Genomic DNA, 22,007 nt, shown 5'->3' on the forward strand with positions numbered 1-22,007 from the left:
TCATCTTTCCTGAAAGCTTGCATTTTCATTCTGCGTTTTCGTCAGTGCAGTGCCAGATTACCTGTGCCTGTCTCGGAGGTCCTGTACTGACATTTCTTCAGCCGCTCAGTCAGGCATCTACCCGTCTGGCCGACGTAAGCTTTGCCGCATGAAAGGGGAATGGAGTTAACAACCCCCCCCCCCTCTACAGAGTCCACGAAGGGACGTTGGTAGGCCGTGTTACACCGCCGACGACGACATATGAAGTCCCGTTGGAAGGTTCGTTGTGGTATTTAGATCTAAGGCTCAGGTTTTCAGTAGGTCATACATGCTGGAAATATGAACCTCGGAGCTGCAAGAAGCTGCTGCCGTTTCGATTGGCCCATTCCACGCTGACTAAGAGAGGGATCGCCAGCCTGCGCCCGAAGAACGCTATCCGAAAATCTTGCTATCAATCCATGCAAGAAAGTTTCTACGATCGGGTAGCTCTTCTTGACGCAGGGCACCCTCCGGGCATTGTTACTTCAGCTACAGAGCGCCTTTTGAAGGCAGTAAAAGAACCACGAACCAGCCATAGAATTGAAGATCCGCCGCAGATACGAAGAGTGGTCGCTGTGTCATACATACACAACGTGTCACACCCCCTCGAGAAGATTGGACGGCGTAGTGATATTAACGTCGTCTTTTCAGGCCCTATGAAACTGCGCACTCTGTGCGCATGGGGATGCCGAGCGTCGGCGGTGTAACACGGCACACAAAAATCCTTTCGTCGACTCTGTGGAGGGAGTAGCTTACTCCATTCCTTTTTCATGTGGCACGGTTTATGTCGTCCAGACAGGTAGATTCCTGGATGAGTGGCTTAAAGAACATCAGAACAAGACCTTCCAGACAGACACAGGCAAACTGGCACTGCTGACACGATAATGGAAAATGAAACATTAAGCTTCTGGAAACGAAGAACAGTGCGTTCCAGACCTAGCCAGTGGTTTAGTAATCAGCAGACATTTGAAGCAGATAGTACGGGAGGTCAAGGAGGCTTCTAAGATTGCCGGTCTGCAAAATATCTCTGTCAGCGCGCCTTCAATCACTTTGAAAAATGCGGAGTTCCTGTTTTTGGAAAAGTCACAAGCTAAGGAAGTTTCTTATTGTGGTTGGGAAATTGATATAAGTACAATATTCTCCCATTAAATGTCAATTGGAAGTTCAGCACTTCTGTGTCCTCGCTCTTCGTCGTGTGTCTTTCTGTGTTGCTCTGCTATACATACATACCGTCATTAAGAAGCGAACAAACACTAACACCACAGCACTCATGTGTCAACCACACAACACTCTATGCCCAAAAAACTAACGTTAAGTCGACATTCTCGTTTTATGAACCGGAATAAACAGCTTTTACAAACTCTAATTTGTTCTGTGACATATCACCGCAGACGGAGGGCTGAGAAAATATGAAGAGAATTTTGAGTGTAAAATGCTTTCATCATTCCTCGTACTCAGTTATCCTTATGGCTAAAATGGACGGCTGTACTGGAAAAAATAGAGGGTTACAACCATGCGACAGACTATGCTAAGCAAGATAAATAAATGAAATGGAACAGGTAATGAATAAAGGATTAGAAGCGTCGCCCGGTCTTCGCAATGTAGACGCCACATCAAGAGGGTGATCACTCATACCCAGTACTACCCAAAGTGAACTTTGGACGTTGCTTGAACTCACGCCCACCATGTTTACTTCGTCTCTGATCTCCTATGTGACTGTGAAGAACTCAATTAATGAGATTCAGAGACAACAACCCATGCATCACGTTTATTACCTGCTTTCTTCGTACCATTTGACGATTTGTAAACATACGATATAAATGCTACCTTGTTTTTATCACGTACTGCGGCCTTGTGCTCTCTTTTGCCGACCTCTTCATTTTTACACTCCGTAGTTACAAGGCGGTAAGGAAACCGCTGTTTGTTTCAGCTATTTGGTCCCGCAAACTGACACTAATCTTGTGACTCCACGTCTTGTATACCACTGACCAAATATATGAAACCATTGCCACCCTGATCTACTTTGAGCGGCGTGAAGTGTCTCACCTGTAGTCCATTAGGGCTTTCACAGTTCTTGGTCTATACTGAAAGTTCTAACACAAATGACCTGGAAGGGCGTGCAACAATAAGGCCATGAATCGCGCCTTCCTAGACGTATATATATATAAATATCGCCCAGCAGCTTCGGCCGATCTGCATATACATATATTGAGGTTTGTGGCTTTTCTCTCGCCTCTCAGCGGCATAAAGTTCGCTACACGAACTGGGAAGCTTTCGCTGATGCCGTAGAAAAGCAGGATCTGTCGAACTTAAGTTATGACTCCTTCATTGCTGGAGTAGCACATGCTCAAACATTGCACACGAGAGTCCTCCACCTGCCAAAGGTGTACTCAGCTGTTGACGCCGAATATGAAAAACTTCGAGCAATACGTCGCAGAGCAGAAAGACGAGCGCGCAAGTCACTTTCTAGGCACGATATCCGGACTTCTAGGCGAGCACAAAAACACGTTCAGCGCCATTTGGACAAGCTAGAAAGAAGGAAATGGACATCTTTTTGTGCAAAATTAGATGCTAGAAAGCCACTATCTAAAGTGTGGAGTATTGTACGAAGCTTAAGAAGTCAGCCTTCACAACTACATCCTTTCGAGTGCGTGGCTCTAAATGCCAATACTACTTGTCTTCATGTAGCAGAGACTTTCTGTTCAAAGATGATTGCTCCATTAGCAGCTCCTTCACTGCAAAATGTGCTCCCCACCTTTGTCCCGTCGCCCAACACTTCTTTCCTAGACGAACTGTTCACTATGGAAGAACTTCAAGCTGCGCTAGCAGTTACCAACAAAAGATCTTGCCCAGGGCCTGACCATGTTAGCTACACTTCGCTGTCGCGTCTTGGAAGAAAAGCCAAAACTCAGCTGCTTACCATCTATAACAACTCTTGGATAGCTGGCAGCCTTGTAGAGAGCTGGAAGACTGCGCGCGTAATACCCGTTCTTAAACCTGGTAAGCCATCAATTGATCTAAACGCTTATCGTCCTATTGCACTGCTAAGCTGTGTTGGGAAATTGATGGAAAAAATGGTTCATTCACGCCTTACCTGGGACTTGACGAATAGGGGAATTTACACTCCATCAATGTCTGGCTTCCGAAAAGGCCGAAGCAGTATTGATAATGTTATTGCTCTTGCCAACTGTGTCAGGCGCAGCAAAGCTGAGCGGTCTCTAATTATTACTGTTTTTCTTGACGTTAAAGGAGCATTTGACAATGTCACACACGAGGCGATTCATTTAGCCTTGCGTTCAATTGGCATTGCTGGACGAATGTATAACTGGCTTTCTGACTATCTTCGGGATAGGACCATTTAGATGTCAACGGATCAAGGTGACACGTCCTTACATCATGTGTCTCGTGGCGTTCCTCAGGGAGGGATTTTAAGTCCAACCCTCTTCAATATATCTCTTCTTGGTTTGGACAGGTCCTTGCCACCTACTGTTCAAATCTCCCTCTACGCAGATGACATCTGCATATGGTGCTCCGGAAGAAACAGGCGCATTGTGCATGCTCGGCTACAAAAAGCAATAGTTGGTATTGCATTATTTTTAAACAAGCGAGGTCTTGTTATATCTCCAGAAAAGTGCACAGCAATTTAATTTTCACGACGTGATCTCTCCCGTTATGTACTGAAAGTTGCTGGCACTCCTATACCGTATGTCAACCATCAAAAATTTCTAGGTATGACCTTTGATAGGTCTCTTTCATGGTCACCACACGTTCAACAACTTAAGACAAAACTCCCTTCATACGTATCTATATTCCGTATACTCTCAACGACCAGAAGAGGCTGCTCTACCGATTCCTTATTACGGCTTTATGGAGCACTTTGTGAAGGTCTTCTGCGTTATAGCCTCCTTGTTCTTCAAGGCCTCTCGCAGTCAAGCATTAAACTACTTGAAGCCATGCAGGCCAAAGCTTTGAGAGTGTGCCTTGGTCTTCCAAAAAACACTTCCACAGTGGGCACTCTGGCGGAGAGCAGACCGGGACAGCAGCTTGAGCTTGTTGGTTATTCATTCTTGATGGAACAGCGCAAAACATCGGGACAAGAGACAAGCGCTGACTTACAACTGGTTTTTATTTCGAAGAAACATTGCTTCTTATACCTTCATCACCCTCTCAAAAAGCACGTGCGTCGCAACCATATCGTTCAAGCGTCCACAAAAAAGCATAAGACACATAATCGCAGATATTTATAATCACATTTTTAACATGTCAAATTCTTTCTTAGTCAAAGCAACGGACGGTGTGCTGACACAATCGTCGCGCAGACTCGCTATCGAAGCTGCCTCGATTATTTCCCGGACTAGCTGGTCTTTGTGATTAGCCAAAGCTTTGCATTTTTGGAAAACCGGTGCACAACTAGTTGAAGGGCAATCTCTACAATGGATTCCCAGGTTCCTGCAAGCTTGCTCGAAATTATTTTTGTGTTCTAGCAGCCTTTCATTCATGCACCTGCCAGTCTGCCCAATGTACTGTTTACCGCAAGCCACTGGCAACGAATAAACAAGGCCTTCGGTGCACTCCACAAAGGGGGTTCGATGCTTTATCGTGCATCCCTGCTTCTTTTTGGTCGGATCGGAGTTGACTCGTCTGCACAGACTTTTGAGTTTATTAGGAGCAGTAATCACTACATTCACGCCAGCTTTTCGACCTATGCCTTTCAGGCGATGGGAAATATTGTGAAGATACGGAATTGCTACTACCGGCCTCCTTTCTTTCTGTTTCTGTGCATCATCTTGCTGCTCGGGCCTAGCCTGCATCAGGTGCTTTTTCACCTGCTTGGCAACAGATACCAGCAAGTGCGAGGGGTAACCCGAGTTGCCAAGCCGTTCCGCCTGGCGACGAAAGCTCACATTCATTTTGTGAACACAGGATTTCCATAAGGCATTCGTGAAGCACAAGTTCACAATAGCCCTCTTGGTCAGCTTAGAGTGAGCTGATTGGAAGGGCATTGGCGCTTTCTCCGCGTTTTCACTGTAAAAACTCACAAACCAGACTGGCCTTTGAGGGTAATAATTTCTGAGAGAGGGACGTGGCAAAAGATTCTTGGTGTCTTCTTGCAAGCAAAATTAAAACTACTAACAATTGACGACCCACTTCAGGTGAAATCTTCGGACGATATTGCTAGATTTTTAACTGACAATTCGAGCAGTGCCTTTGCCGCATGCTCAGTTGATGTAAAAGATTTGTATTATTCCATACCGCATGACGAGCTGATGGTATCTGTAGAAGAATGCATAGATACGCATGGTGCTGTTGCATTTCAAAATGCCTGCGGAATGTCTATTGGAGGGTTCCTGGAGCTATTAGCAGTGTACCTCAGGTCAACTCACGTCTGTTGGGAGGTCTGTTGGGAGGAAAAAGTGTATCTCCAGAAACGCGGTGTTTGCATTGGTTCATGCATCGCGCCTCTACTCAGTGATTTGTACTTGGCGCGAAAAGACAGGTTCCTGAACGTAACCCTTGCAGGTACTAATGTTAAAAAGGTATTTAGGTACGTTGATGACTACCTAGTTCTTTGTGATGGCCAAAGGGCGAATACGCTAGAAGTAGTAATGGAGGAGGTGGGTCGCTTTGCGCAGGCTTTGCAGCCACTTATTACCACGCACGAGCTTCCTGCTCAAGGGTCACTCAGGTTTTTAGACCTGAGACTTGAGTTCACTAGAGGGCACGCCTGCTGGGCCTATGAGCCCAGAGCGGAGAAAGCGCCAATGCCCTTCCAATCAGCTCACTCTAAGCTGACCAAGAGGGCTATTGTGAACTTGTGCTTCACGAATGCCTTGAGGAAATCCTGTGTTCACAAAATGAATGTGAGCTTTCGTCGCCAGGCGGAACGGCTTGGCAACTCGGGTTACCCCTCGCACTTGCTGGTATCTGTTGCCAAGCAGGTGAAAAAGCACCTGATGCAGGCTAGGCCCGAGCAGCAAGATGATGCACAGAAACAGAAAGAAAGGAGGCCGGTAGTAGCAATTCCGTATCTTCACACTATTTCCCATCGCCTGAAAGGCATAGGTCGAAAAGCTGGCGTGAATGTAGTGATTACTGCTCCTAATAAACTCAAAAGTCTGTGCAGACGAGTCAACTCCGATCCGACCAAAAAGAAGCAGGGATGCACGATAAAGCATCGAACCCCCTTTGTGGAGTGCACCGAAGGCCTTGTTTATTCGTTGCCAGTGGCTTGCGGTAAACAGTACATTGGGCAGACTGGCAGGTGCATGAATGAAAGGCTGCTAGAACACAAAAATAATTTCGAGCAAGCTTGCAGGAACCTGGGAATCCATTGTAGAGATTGCCCTTCAACTAGTTGTGCACCGGTTTTCCAAAAATGCAAAGCTTTGGCTAATCACAAAGACCAGCTAGTCCGGGAAATAATCGAGGCAGCTTCGATAGCGAGTCTGCGCGACGATTGTGTCAGCACACCGTCCGTTGCTTTGACTAAGAAAGAATTTGACATGTTAAAAATGTGATTATAAATATCTGCGATTATGTGTCTTATGCTTTTTTGTGGACGCTTGAACGATATGGTTGCGACGCATGTGCTTTTTGAGAGGGTGATGAAGGTATAAGAAGCAATGTTTCTTCGAAATAAAAACCAGTTGTAAGTCAGCGCTTGTCTCTTGTCCCGATGTTTTGCGCTGTTCCATCAAGAAGGGAGAGCAGACGTCTATCTGTAACCGTGCTGATACCACAGGAGCTGCTTCGCGCCCAGCTGCGCTTTGCACGTGAACCTCCCCACCCGTTTTCAGAGCAAAGCATGACATCACTCTCCAATCTACTGCCTGCGCAATATCAACGTGCAGTACCGTCATCTTTCCCACCATGGAGGTTTGCTTCATGGCAAATTTCGACAACTATACCTGGCATCAAAAGAAAAGACCACACCCCAGGACCCGCACTTAAATACTTCGCCCTTGAGCACATCTGTGCACGCTACAGTCATCATTGCCACATCTATACTGATGGCTCTGTCACAGCTATTTCTTCATCTATCGGCGTGTGGATACCATCAATGCACACCACAATCTCGACAACACTCAGTCATCGCACTTCAGCTGTGGCTACTGAGTTAACAGCTCTGAGAGAAGCAATTATATATATTCTACAACAACGCCCTGCAGCATGGGTTATCTTCAGCGATTGTCGCGCTGCACTACAATTGCTTAAATCATCAAGAACTCAGGAAGAGCTCGTCACTGACATAAATAAGCTACACACAGAGGCCTATGACCTGAGTCACAGCATTGTGCTACAGTTGTTACCTGCTCACTGCGACATCGCGGGCAACGACCTCGCAGGCGCCGCTGCAAAAGAACTAAAAGATTCCACAAGGACAATTTCAATACCATTCTCACGAAGAGATGCAGCAAGACTTGTAGCAACTGAATCGTGGCGATTGCAACGCTCTCTGTGGTGTGACCCGAACCATCAATATCGACCTCTACACCGAATAGATCCCACTTGCGTCTTTCGAATTCCTCACAATTTGAACAGGTGGCATCGAAACTGTCTACACAGAATCCGCTTAAATGTGTCATACACAAACTACTTCCTACATAAAATAGGCATAGCGAGCAGGCCTCTGTGCTCTACATGTGATGTGTGTGAAAATTTTGAACATTTGGTAACCTCCTGTCAACGGTTTACGGCACATCGCAGGACACTGCGCAATAATTTAAGCTTACCTAAAGAAACAACTTTGCGCCTTGAACATGTCGTGGGTCCTTGGTGCGACGGATCGTCTGCTGCGCGAGCTACCAAGGCCTTACTAACTTTTCTGAAGAACTGAAGGACACAGGGTTGATTAATACCCTCTAAAACTCATCTGTGTGTGATTATGTGCGTATGAAAGTTAACTTTTCTTAAGGACACAGGGTTGATCAATACCCTTTAAAACTCATCTGTGTGTGCTTATGTGCGTGTGAAAGTGTGCGACACCGATTCTCTTTTTTTCTCATTTATTTCCCCTTCCCCTCCCACAATCTGTCACCCTCATCCCTCAACCCTCATCAGGAGTAGCATGCTATGCTTACCACCAGGCAGACATCTCCTGTTGCCGTTAAAATATATATCTCTCTCTCGACATTGTAAATAAAAGCTTCTAAAAATGGTGGAGGTGCAGATGTATATCCTCGCCTAAATTTGCAGCTTCGCACGCTATCGCCAACTATAACCGAAGAGGGGTACCCACCAGCCGCGCCGACGACCCTGGCGGTCCTCTGCTCCAGCTTCTTACGCCAGCGAGACCCCGCGCTCTTCAGTTGAACTGACGAGACTGACTGTGACGACTAGCTTGCTTCATACGCGCGAGTCAGTTGATACAAGTGGGACAACGTTATGAGGTTAAGGGACGCTATCTTTTATTTGACCGGAGTTTTGGTATCGTAACCGTGACTCCGATCTCATGGTTTGCGACTCGTTCAAGGCTAGTCCTACAACCCTATTGGGTCTTCCTATTGTACGCAAGGACCGCGGCGAACCACGCCTGCACGACCGATCACCGCGGCTTAGCGAGACATTCACAAGCTATATTGAAGATATGGTCCACCTGTGCAGTCGCTTCAACGCCCAGATGTCCGAGGTATACTAGACCAAGTACATCATGAAGGGCATTGAATATGACGCATTACAGATATCACTGTCGCGGGACCTGACTGCTGTTGCCTAAGGTGTCTGTCTTTGCTAGAGCTACGATGAGTTGCGCGAGCAGCGCCTCCTTAATCGACCGCCTCCCGCGCCTGTCCAATCACTTTCTGGCCTCTCCGCTACATCTGGGTGCGCCTTGCTGCTGCAGCAGCTCAGATTTTGTCCGGGAAGAAGTTGCTTGCCAGTTATCATTCCTGCCCTGAAACGTGAAACTGCGAGCTGCCCCGAATTTTGGCACCCATTCGACAGGTCAGCCTACCACGTGGCGGAGGTTTTTCCCTCGCCAGTGCACATACCTCAGCCCGTACAAGCCGTTGAGCCGTTTGCATAAGCCGACGGCCCTATCGTCCACCATTGAAATGCACCACCGCTCTTTTCGCACCTCTGACGTACGCTTCTTTTGCTGCACGACCGAGGCCACTAGCTACCCCTTGGTGTATGATACGCCTCCAGGTCCTGAACAGGAATTGCTTCAGGCGCCGTAGCCCTTTTTTCTACCTCGTCCGCAGCTCCCAATTCTTAATAAAACGCGATAACCATCTCATCTGCTGTTTGTGTGAATTTCATGGCCATATTGCCCGGTACTGCCGAAAGAACGCTTCCGACGATGCGATGCCACCCTGAATGTCACCTTCCTGGAAGCCCCAAAACATGTAAGAAGCCGTCTACCCATCTTCAAGTTCTTTCGCGAATGACCGTCCATCTTTTCTCCTCACCGCTCATGCTCGCCGCGTCGCCACTGCCTGTTCACTCTGCGACGGCGTCCCAATCTTGTTAAAGAGGAAAACTGAAATGCGGTGCTAAACAGTGTTCCTGCTGAACTGGAGTTTTTTTAGCTTGAAGAACCGTCGCCGGACGATACTTCCTCCAAAGTCGTCGTTGCCCAAAATACTGACATTCCTGCGTGCTCTCTCGTTCTTAATTGTGACCACCGCTAGAGCTTTTTCCTGCAGTACCGATGTACTTTTCACACCATCGTCCATCTTTCCAAACCACAAAAGTCTTCCTCTGCCTTCCGACGCGTACTTTATCAGCTGGCCTCTCCGCGCTCCGGATATTTGATCGGCTTTATTTGTCAGAATGAATGCCTCCGCATCATCCAGTTCATTGATTCTTCTTTCATGGAGAACGCAGCCGCTTCGCAGCCCGCTCACTTGGCCACCTTCATACCGCCTGTTCTCGCGCTGTGCCAGTCGTCTGCAGACGTTTTCCTCCGCTCTATCGATGGCAGTCTTCCTGGGCCTAAACGCACTGAACATTTCGCAGCACTGCTTCATAAGTTATGTTCTTCATTCGACTCTCACCAGTAGGCTTTGACCCGCACATCAACTGCCGCCTATCATATAGACACTGATCAGGAGAATGCACCTCACTTTCTGCCAGGCTCAATCACGTGGCTATGGGTTCCATCCGGTAGCCTAGGCGTCCCCCAAAACTGATCTCCAAGTACCATAGGCTCCGAGTGCACTTCAACGGGGAATTACATTGTTGAGCCTCTTAAGCCATCTGGCGATTTCAGGCATCGCGGCCGTAAGACTGTACATGTCCCGCGCCTTAAGCCGGTCTACGACCCCGTTTTATCTTCATCCCCTTCAGTCGCCAGGATGTCTCATTTTTCAGAGGGAGGGGGGGGGGGGGGCATTGTTGAGAAGAACACTGACCTCTGGCTAGACGCTGACAAAGAAGATGCTGTCTGTCGCTTTGCTATCGCGCAGAGCTTTTCTGGTCTAGATGCGCCGCTGCTCCCACGGACCTCGGCTTCGTAATAAAACCCTGTTCTACTGTTACACACTTACACATACACACACACACATCTATACTTATATATATATATATATATATATATATATATATATATATATATATATATATATATATATTGATTTATTGATTGATTGAAGGTCCTTTATTGAATAGGAAGACTCATGGCCATGGAAGGGGGTAAGCAGAATCTTCATTGTTTTCACAGGTCGTCACTGAAATCATATTGCTCTGACCAGGCCACTAAGGGAGCCATACTTGGCAAATATCATTTGTGTGTTAGCATCAGTTCCTACAAGGGAACGGTAGTTCAGGCGATAGAGTTCGATCTAGGAGAGTCCAGTAGAAAAGCAGGGCAATCACAGAGTAGATGATGTACGCTGCCGCGTGTTTGAATCGTACAGGTGGGACACGTAATCATTTCCTCTGTATACTGACGCGAGCGGGCAATATTCCGTGGTGTGTAATCCGCTTGGGCGATGAGCTTATTCAAGAAGACTTCTTGAATTCGGGTGAGGAGGGTATTTCGCGTAAAAGGTAGGTCTGGTGTGGCCACCTGCATGCGATGCTGACTGAGGCTGCGAAAAGCGGTCCGGGTATAGTACATAAGGGCAAAAGATGTGGTGTGTTGATTGCCCCTATATATATATATATATATATATATATATATATATATATATATATATATATATAGGGAGGGGGTTGAAGCTCAAATGGGTCCGGTAGGGCATAGACTTAAAGTAGTTGACACACGGTAGAAAAAACAACAGCAAAGTCAATACTTCCCCTCAGCCCTGTACCAGGCCGATTTTATTTATTGCCCAAAATTCATAAACCTAACAACCCTGGACGACCCATCATTTCCGGTATAGGAACCGTAACTGAAAACCTGTCACGCTATGTTGACACTCTAATCAATAAGATTCCAGCCACATTCCAGTCCTACATAAAGGATACAACTGATTTCCTAGCTGATATAGCCGATATCACCATCCCTCAAGGCGTCTTGCTCGTAACTCTGGATGTTGCGTCACTTTATACCAATATTCCCCACTCCGATGGTATCCGGTCAGTTGTAAAGGCTTTTGAAGATCTAAACTTATGCAGTAATATTGACGGTTCTACATTGGCTATCCTTCTTAAATTAATACTTGAACTTAACAACTTTGAATTTGATGGCAGACATTATGTCCAGATTAACGGAACATCGATGGGTACACGTATTGGTCCCAACTACGCCAACATATTCATGGGCTTATTAGAAGACCGGTTTCTCGAAGACTACCCGCTAAAGCCTTTTTACTACAAGAGATTTATAGACGACATTTTTTTTATTTGGCAACATAGTGAGGCAGAACTTCTATCATTCATCTCTAGTTTTAATAATGTGCATGAGGCCATAAACTTTTCTCATTCTTATTCTCCGACCACTATTGCTTTTCTAGGCGTGACAGTGTCAATAAAGAATGGCAAACTAATCACTGATCTATACCGGAAACCCAGTGACAGACCTCAGTACCTGCACTTCAACAGCAGCCATCTTAAATACTGGAAGACTAGCATCCCATATGGACAAGCCGTCCGCTTCAAACGGATATGTTCAGACGATCGCGACTTTGAATTTCACTGTGCCAACCTTCGTAACACCCTAATGGAACGCAAATATCCAGAGCGCCTAGTAAATGATGCAGTGGAACGAGCAAGCCTTCTTGATCGCAAAGCTCTCCTCAAAGCGGAAAAGGAACCATCCGGCCAATCACGAATCAATCTCGTGCTAACGCATTCAGCTTCAGTCCCCAACGTTGCAGGCATTTAAAGAAACATCATAGTATTCTCATGCAAAGTGATCGTCTAAAAGAAATTTATGAGCAAGCCCCCCGTGTTGTCTATCGCCGTAACAAGAACCTCAGTGATATTTTAACTTCGTCTAAAACTAGCCCCACTGCACCAATCGGCTGCCATCCTTGCAACAAGTCACGGTGCAAAGTTTGTGCACAAATGACTACATCACTGAAAGCTTTCAGCACTGCATCGAACTTTAATGTAAAGATTCGAGGCAACTTCTCATGCGATACGGACAACGTGATTTATATGCTGGAATGTTCTATCTGCAAAATTCAGCACATTGGCCAAACCGAAACACCCTTCAGATACCGATTTAATAACCATAAAGCTCATTGTAATACACTGCCTAACCTTCCTATCTCTAAGCATGTAAACATTACCAAGCACCCCTTTGAAAAAATGCAAGTAACTTTATTGGAATCAGGTTTCAGAACCCACCATGAACGCGAAGTTTGCGAATCATTTTTAATACACAAGTTTAACACGGTTTCTTGTGGTCTGAATGAAAACATTGGCAAGCTAACTTGTCTCTCGTCGTAGCATTTTAACTAAATGGTAGCACCTTCGGCAGCGTCTCAAAAGATATTATGTTTAATCGACATTGCCTCCATTTTGCACTGTTTGCCTCTCCACTTGCGCTGTTACGGTCACAGCCCAAAGCCCCTCACAGGATGTCATGCTTTTACTTGCACTGATCTTTTTCATGTTTGCGAGTTTCTCACGATCATATTGCTTCCTGCCGTAACATGCACTAATCATTACAACTTATCCAATAACCTTGCACATGATTCCTTGTGTAATCAACACTGTTACGAACAATTAACTTCTTTAACTTCTTCTCTTTGTCCCCATAGCATTGAGCACAAAATCGAGTTTTGTCACCATGCCGCGATTTCAGTGACTGTTTACTTTTTTGTGTGTGTGTACCGCGCTAAATCACAGTTATATTTCACTGTTAAATTCTACTGACGTGTTATCTGCTACTGTCGCCTACCAATGACATTCCTTGACAAAGGCCGGACCCCGGCCGAAACGTCGTAATAAAGTGTTGTTTTTTCTACCGTGTCTCAACTACTTTAAGTCTATATATATATATATATATATATATATATATATATATATAATTTTACAGTCTATATGAATAATGAAGATGAGGAACTCGGGTGGTAGTTAGACGAAGAAGAGGGGAGTAGGAGTGGAAGTGCCGTAATATAGAATGTGATGTTAGGAGGAACTTCAGTTGTCGGAAAGATGAGTCGCATTCATATGACCATGACTAGAATTGACCGTGTTTATGTAGCAGGCATGTGAGCGTGTAGGAGACATCTGCAAAACGAAGGATGAAATATGAGCAAAGGCCTAGAAAACTTCGGAGCTCCTTCACATTCCGAGTTTGCAGAAACGCGGCAGCGGCTACTGTCTTCTGAGGATCAGGCCGGACGCCGTCACCATTGACGAGGTGACCAAGCACCAACGCCTCTCGATCACCGAAACGGCACTTGTTTGAATTGAGAACAAGTCCAGCTTGGCGCAAGCATTCCTGCACGAAGACTAGGCTGTCGTTATGGCCTTTGAATGTCCGGCCAAAGATGACTACGTCGTCCAGGTAGCACATACAGACCACCCATTTCGGACCACGTAGTATAGAATTCATGAATCTCTCAAATGTTGCGGGCGCATTGCACAAGCCGAAAGGCATAACAATAAATTCAAGCAGTCCATCGGGAGTGATGAAGGCTGTCTTCTTCTTATCTGCTGGGTGCATTGGGATTTGCCAGTATTCTGACCGCAGGTCGCCAGATGAAAAGTATGATGCAGAATACAAACAGGCGCGGAAGCGGGTAGACATCCTTTTAGTCCCTGAATTCATGCGGGGGTAATATACACAAAATCGCCATGTGCCATCTTTCTTGCGCACAAGAATTACTGGAGCCGCCCAGGGACTGCACAATTCTTGAATGACACCCTGGTACAACATTTCACGTACTCGCTTATTGATGACTTGCGCTCAGAAGGCGCCACACGATACTGTTTTTGGCAAATTGGATGTGCACAACCGGTGTCAATTTGATGATTGGTGCGAGACCCGGGAAAAGAGCGTGAACTCATGGGCTTCGAGAAGTCAAAAACGGATGAATACTCTGACAGCAGATCTTCCAAAGCATCACGCTCTGTGGCGTTCAGAGAATTACTAATCATACCACGCAGTTGAGCATTCACTTGGGATGGTGCGACATTCCCTTGAGGTGCGTCCGTAACCAAAGCCACTGATATTGGCATGTCTGAACTGTAAGAGGCAAGCTTCATTCCAGCTGCTAAAATAACTGGCTGCGTGGAGCAATTAATAGTCCACAATTGCGTGCAGCCTTTGGTTACCGACACCAAACAATTAGGAACCAGAATTGTTTTCGCTCAGTTGGAATAGTTATGTGTCACGGTCGCATCACACGTTTCGATCGCACGACGAGAACACGAAATCGGAATGTACTGCATAGACATAGGTACAACAGTATCGTCGCACACGCACAGCACATTTTCACAAACAAGAAGTTCCTCAAAGAACTCAGGCGGTAGGCAGCCGTCAACAGTGAGCTCGCCCGTGAGGCAGTCTACGGTTGCGCCACAGGTGCGCAAAAAAGTTTTACCAATTACATCTTGTGTTGAGTGGGGTAGCATGGCAAATTCCGCAGAAAACGCGGTTCCTATAAGACACACTTTGGCACTGCACACTCCACCGGGATACAACAAATAGCCACTAACGCAATGAAAATTTGCCCTTCTGTCCCAATTAAACCTCCCTTTTGGTCCCAGCAAGTTTTTAAATGTTAAACTAGTAATCGATATTGTTGCGCCAGTGTCCACTAATGCCATTGTAGACATACCTGCAACAGACACACAGATCTTATTTTTGAGCATAGTCACGGAAGGAGGTATTTCTGCGAATAGTGAGCTTTCATCGGCCGCCTCACCTCCATCGGCCGCGGCGCCTAGTTTTCCGAGAAGGGGACTGGGAACGACGCCGCGGGGATGGCGAGCGGCGGGTACGAAAAACGGGCGGTAGAGTCAAACTCCGGCCGGAAGCCGGAAAGTGGTTGCGTACACCGCCGGGCTGAAACTGACCGTGTGGAGGAGACGACCAGTACCGACGGGAGTCAAATGGGCGATCACTGGTCGAGTCTGGATGCGTTGGTCGGTCCTACCGCGATGGTTGACGATGGCGGCATTGTCTTGAAATATAGGCCGGGATGCCACACCGATAACAGACAGGAGTAGGCCGAAGAAGGGGTTGGATCTTAAATTATTCGATGTCACGCAGTCGATAAAAGCCAGGATCACGCAGATCTGTGAGCCGGGCTGCTTACCTAGGTCTTCGCGGCCGAAGGTCTTTACGCTGATCAAGATGTCTAGAAGAAACGGGGTTTGCGAAATGTTGCCGCGGGCCTTCTTCGAATGGGGCAGGGTTTGCTGCGTGAACAGAAGACAACTAAGGCTGCGATTGCAGATTGCTGGCAGGTTCGCGTGTGCCGGCAGTGGGAATCGAGCTGGAGTAACTCTTCACGAATGATCTGCAGGATAGTTGAGGTAAAGTCCGGAGGATAATGCTCGTCAACGCTGGCGACGCTTGTTACTTTGGCAAGCCTCCCAAACTTAGGATTTACTCAACGGGTCTTTAGTGCTTCGAATGTGCGGATGTGACGGAGGACGGAGCAACAAGTGGGCCAACAGCGAGGAGCGAGCAGCAGCACGCAAACTATCAACCACGCCGAACGCACTTTACACCAACGCTGGTCCCAAAACCTGCCCGTTGGAAACCTCGACCTTGAAAGCAATCGCGAGGAAGCGACGGTGCAAGGCTTTTGAGCACCTCCGCAATGGAAGAGAGGAACGCGCCTAGGAACAGGCGCACCCCATTTCCCCTGTGCTGGAGGAGTTATCGTTGGCCACGCTGACATTAGTCCGCCGCCTCGCAACTAACACTTCGTTAACCCCGTCATTAAGCCAAAATTATTTCACAACGACTCCGACGAAGGGACGTGCCGTGCCATTACTGTTGAAGTCCAGCGACCGCTGCCCATGTGGTGTGGGGCTGTCAAGAGTATTCTGACATTTCAATCAAAGCTCTCGCCGATATTCTAACTGCCATTCACCCGACTAGCTACATCGACTGGATACTTCCGCTGTCTCTCGGCGGCGCGGCCGTCGCTATGCTCTGGGTAAAGCTTGGAGATGTTGTTGACTTAGGTCCCAGAGCCAAGCTTTACGGCAGATGTCACAGACAATGGAACCAGCACCTTCTTCAGCCGCCGCGATTGTGGTGCGGCCAGATGCCCGCACAGATGCTAGCAGCAAACGTGCATGACAGGGCTGTCAATAAACGTGTTTTTAATGAATCAATCACATGGTTTAACGAATATGGTAGAAGGGTTGTTTTGCTCTGCGCCTAATAAGCTGAGTAGGCATTCATCACTGTGGTTAAGATTATCTGAGACTAGTTCGCGTGGTGAATATGGTTGATTTGAGGCACAGTATTATCTATTATCATTTCGTGCAGTGTTTGTGTTTGTGTTGAGGACAAGTTGCCGCTGTCTTGCTGGGGCGTGTGTACTGGGAATGCCGGTGATTCAATCAAAAAAGACTCCCGAATATTTGAATTGTTTTGACAGTATCTCTTCCTAATTCTCGATTCATTTTCTGTAGAATCTCCGGTCGTGTGGTTCTAGCCCTAAGTTTTCGAGTAGATCGAGCACTACATTTTACCCTTACGTAAGGTTACGTTACTACAAGAAATAGGATTTTATACAGCGAATTCTGTTCATACTTGCATCAGTCGCAAGTCTGTGGTAGTGTCGCAGAACGAATAGATATTTAATGGCTACCTGTTCGGCAGATAGCACAAAGATTTGGACTCGACGTTTGTTCCTTGGGCAGGGAGTGTGCTGTTGCACACATGAGCATTGTTGTGTTAGACACGTGTGATAGTTAGAACGTATTTACCGGATTTTTGTTTTGTGTTGCTATGGTTTTCTTACCCGCCGAGATGGCGCTGTGGTTAGGGCACTCCAGCATACCCAAGGATGCTTGATCGAATTGCTGACCGATCGCTTTTCGGTCGAGGCGAAAAGCGAGGCGCCCGTGTGCTGTGCGATGTCAGTACAAATTAAAGAAACATAGGTTGTGGAAATTTTCGCAGCGCTCCACTATGGCGTTTCTCATAGCCTCAATCGCTTGGAACGGTAAACCACATTAAAGAAAAAAGAACCACAATGTTTGTATTTTACATCTATTTTGTGTGTGCGTGTTTATATTCGCGTTACTTTTTTTCTTTTGTTACATGCGAGTTCCTTCCTGGCGTTAAGCAGACATTGAAGGGAGCGCCACCTTTGTCACCATTGTTTTTTCCGTGTTCTGGCTCTCTTGAAAGCCATGTATCTTTGCCGAGATTACAACATTTTCTTAGTATATGTGGCATGCATTGCGAACAGCGCCTCTATCACTTAAACAGATCAGGTATGCTATTTCGGAGCTGCTGCGCAGAGTTTAGCAAACATATGCGTTATCTTTTGTTCGTTTGAATCACGACCTGTAACGCGGTCCTTTTACTACATATGATTTTATGCTACCGCATATTTAATGTCGTTTACCAGCGCATGAGCTTTCAATACAGTGGTGCATACTTATTTAAAACAGAATGAACGCGCGACTGGGTACTCCATTTTAGCAATCTTAGCTCAGTAATACATGATTTGGTGGTAATTATACGACACACACAAAATGTCAGCCTGCTTCACACCACCTTTTACGTTACAGGTATGCAGCCGTGCTGAAGTCACTACTGGCCCCTGACTTTTCGTATGCCCTGTGGTCTGCTGTTTACGACGTGTCGAGGCCACCCCATCCATGTATGATTTCGAGTCATAGTCGACAATTTTCCTAGCTGTTGGCCGTGAAAATATTTATGCACGTAATTATTTCAAAAACATTTCGCAGTGATCATTAGGCTTTTCAAATTTGACACCAACGTTGCAAATTAATTGTTCTTGTCAATATTCAAGAGGGCGAATCACGTCTGCCGCACGGCTACAATTGCGTTGTAAACTTCAAAGATAAAACATTACATCAATGACGAATAATCTGTGTAATGCTACCTGATAAGGTAATGGTAACAATAAACTAAGCCAGGATGTCTTCAGAAAGAAAAGCATGAAGGGAATCAATGTAAAATATAGAGATAATGGCATTGCATTCATTCGCTTCAAACAACAGCGGTAGTTCTCGCCGGTAGGTCATTACTGTCACCGTATTCATATCCTAGACAGCGTTTTTGTTACATTGGTTTCCGCGACTAGTTTGCAATCAGGATATCTCACAAAATTTACACTGCACCATAAGGGATTATGAATTTTCTTCCTCGGGCTGGACATAAACAAAAGAACGGACACTAAGGCTGTCGAGGAGAGCTTTGCAGATTCAGGTATGTAACAGCATGCTCTTCGCTAGACGACTTGTTTGCTGGTGGTTGGTGTCTAATAAAGCACCAGGCACCAGCAAACAAAGCGTCGAGTGAAGATCATGCAGTGATTCGTAAGGAAGAAAAATTTCCACTTTCGGAGGTTTTTGGGGCGAGACGTCAGGCTAGCTTTTAGGAATAGGCAACGTGAAGTCTCCGCTACGTTTTGCACAGGCGCTTATTTCACCTCCGCGGTAGGAGACTGGGCCGCTTAGTTAGCTAGTTTGCAGACATAAAGTTTGCCTTAGGACTCACTACTTATATATAGTGATGATTTCTTTGGTACTCGTACCGAAAGACAATAGAATGCTGAAAATAAAAAAAATCTGCATGCTGCAGAAACCCGGGAGGTTATCGCAAGCTCATCCGTCGATTATTTCTGAAGGTTAGTAGGAAGAACGACATTGATCCTTCAGGAAATATATCAGAGTCTCCGCCAGAAAACCCAAACGGTAAAGGACGAGGGCACCCCGTGGCATCATGGACCGCCTATAAAGGAAACGGATCAACCAGCGCGCTTTTTAGACCCGGCTGGTTCATGAGGCAAGTGAACGTTTGAAGTAAATACCAGAAAAATTCTTGGGTAAACCTTTTTCGTGTCCAAATGAAAACATGCAACGAAGGTTACGCGTGCTCAATGAGAAGATGCATATGCAGGGAATTTGCAGCGTTTTGGCAGAAGACGTTGCATCTTCTCTAGACTTTGAGAAAACAGACAGACAAACAATGACGTTGTTCCGCCACCAAATCAAGAAGCTTCATTTGCCTGCTCATGCTGCCAACAGCAGCTATTTTAAGAAATCACAAGTTGAGCTCCTGCAACAGCTATATAAGAAAGCAGAAGGATTGAAGGAGATTTTCACCACTGGAAGTTGAAGTGTGACACCGCACACTGCTGTTGAGAAACAATTACCTACAGGAGACGAACAACTGCCTTTTTCCTGCTGTAGTCAAGCCTGACATCATAGACAATTGCAGCTCATTCTGCGAGAACAACGCTTCCATTTAGGCGTCATTCTCTCCATAAGCTGAAGCCTGCGAGAAAATATTACAAGAAGTCCTGACGCGCTTTGAGCATTAATCTACAGTAGTGAAAGACGGTTTAAGTTGTTCCAGAACACATCAACCACAGAGCCTATTCTGCGCGCAGTCCCTACAGTATCTTCTAAGCCTGAAATACTCTTCAATGAAGCAACGCTCAGCTTACCCGATGAGCGTGTCAGCGTGCTTAACGACTTGCAAGCTACAAGTGCCGCCGTTTTCACACCGATGTCCGACTTCTGTTTATTTGAGTCAACTCCAATAGTATGGAAACACAGAGGAAGCCCGATACACAGAAAAGTCGAGCAGAGTTATTGTTCGGAGTTATGAGCCCAAGTAACTCTAAAGCAATTCCAGCATTAGGCGAGGAGCTTGCAGTACTGCTCGAGACATATTTACTGGTTACTCATTGTAGTCAGGGACCGATCCAGACGGAGCTCTCCCAGAAAACGGAAAGCGTCGAGCCTTTTGCACGCGTTGAAATACAAACAGGGGTTCGGTTCAGTTTACAATGGCCAGTTTACACCGGTCAGTATACTGCCAGGAGTTATGCAGAGGCTTCTGCAATAAGATGTGCAGTGCACCTTCCCAGAATTAACGCGAGAGCAGAAACGCGCTGCGCTGATTTCAACCAACATGCCACGCAGTACAAAAAAGGGCGAGTCAAACACAAAGAGCACCTCTCTGACGTTGCTAAGCAGACACAAGGACAGACTCGTGCTACACTACAAGCGCTTCCGCAGCATACACGCAGTTCCAGAAGAAAAAAATGACTCTTCGGGTATCAGGGCAAAGTCGCCTTCGTTTCACAGGCACAGAATAACTAAAGGCCAGTGCACAGGCAAGGAATATGGTGGAAACCGTTCAGAGGGCTGGCGTCAAAGCTGCCAGTGTAGAAATGTTTGCTGCAGGTATCGATTTCCAGCTTCAACCATCAATAACTGTTCGAGATGCTGCTTACATCGGGGCGCGAAGCTTCTTGCATATTCGCGCATGCGTCTGTAAGAGGAATGAGGTGGAGGAAGAAGAGGTTTACGAACGCGGCACGCGAAGGGATCTAGCGCCGTATTGACAGCCGAGAAGTTTAAAACGCACTTAGAGGCGGCCTTCTTCTATAACGAGTGATGGGGCCCTCTCACTTCGTGTCAGCTCTGGCATCTGCACAATGCCATATCTAGAAAATAAGAAAACTATCCTGACAAAAATGGGACTCCGTACTTGAAGAAGAGGTTGAAAACACTAAACACGATAGCGCAAATATATGTGACCACCGTTGCGAATATTGATTTGTACGCACGTGGTTCGCTTTTTGTCCATCTTTTAATTGCTTTATTTGTGTGTCTATTATCTGACGCCTTCAGATTTAGATAAACAATAACCTACTATATGGTGAGAAAATGACCTGGCATAGATCCCCTTCTCTCCAGCAGCATAACCGTGCTGTAGCCGTATTCCCGGAAATCAAAGATGGGCTGGATTTCCTCGTTAGCATGTAAAAGAGAAATCTGTAGCTGGCAGCTCCTGATGTCGTGACATCACGGAACCTAGACACAAATCTGTGCTTCGCCCCGCCGGGGTGGTGCAGTGGTAAGACGCCCGACTACTGTGCCGGAGTTCCCGGGATCGAATCCCGGCCTCGGCGGCTGCGTTTCGATGGAGGCGAAACGAAGCGGCGTCCGTGTGCTGTGCGATGTAAGCGCACGTTAAAGATCCCCAGGTGGTCGAAATTACTCCGTAGCCCTCCACTACGGCCCCCCTTTCTCTCTATCCACCTTCACTCCCACCTTCATCCCTTCCCTTACGGCGCGGTTCAGGTGCCCACAGAGCAAGTGTGACATATACTGCGCCTTTCCCTTCCTATGAACCAACCAACCAACCTGTAGTTATTGTGCTTTAAAGTCCGCTCTCAACCAGGTCGCCACCAAGCAGACGCCTACGCACTCGCGACATTGAAATATAAGTCAGACTAAGTAGAAATGTCATATGCTCTATAAACGCTCCACCCAAGGGCACCTTCACCTTTAGTTACGCTAGAGAGGTGCACGCCCAACTGCCTTCGAACCAGATCTGCCCGCCTACATACCCACAAAAATTTTGTTTTTTAACACCGGAAATATCAAAACTATTCGAGCGTACAAAA

General features: G+C 46.5%; 1 protein-coding gene across 1 annotated transcript in view; it reads left to right on the forward strand.

The window, feature by feature from the left end:
* The window catches only part of LOC146194540 (putative thiopurine S-methyltransferase), a 126,410-nt gene that overhangs the window by 94,813 nt on the left and 9,590 nt on the right, over window positions 1-22,007 (forward strand). Inside the window, exon 6 of the mRNA XM_084597451.1 lies at window positions 18,127-18,218. Coding sequence (XP_084453577.1) covers window positions 18,127-18,218 — 92 coding nt within the window. The remainder of the gene's footprint in view (window positions 1-18,126; window positions 18,219-22,007) is intronic.

The sequence above is a fragment of the Amblyomma maculatum genome, chromosome 3 (genome assembly GCF_055883805.1).
Source record: "Amblyomma maculatum isolate TAMU_Amacu chromosome 3, ASM5588380v1, whole genome shotgun sequence".
NCBI classification, from domain to species: Eukaryota; Metazoa; Arthropoda; class Arachnida; order Ixodida; family Ixodidae; genus Amblyomma; species Amblyomma maculatum.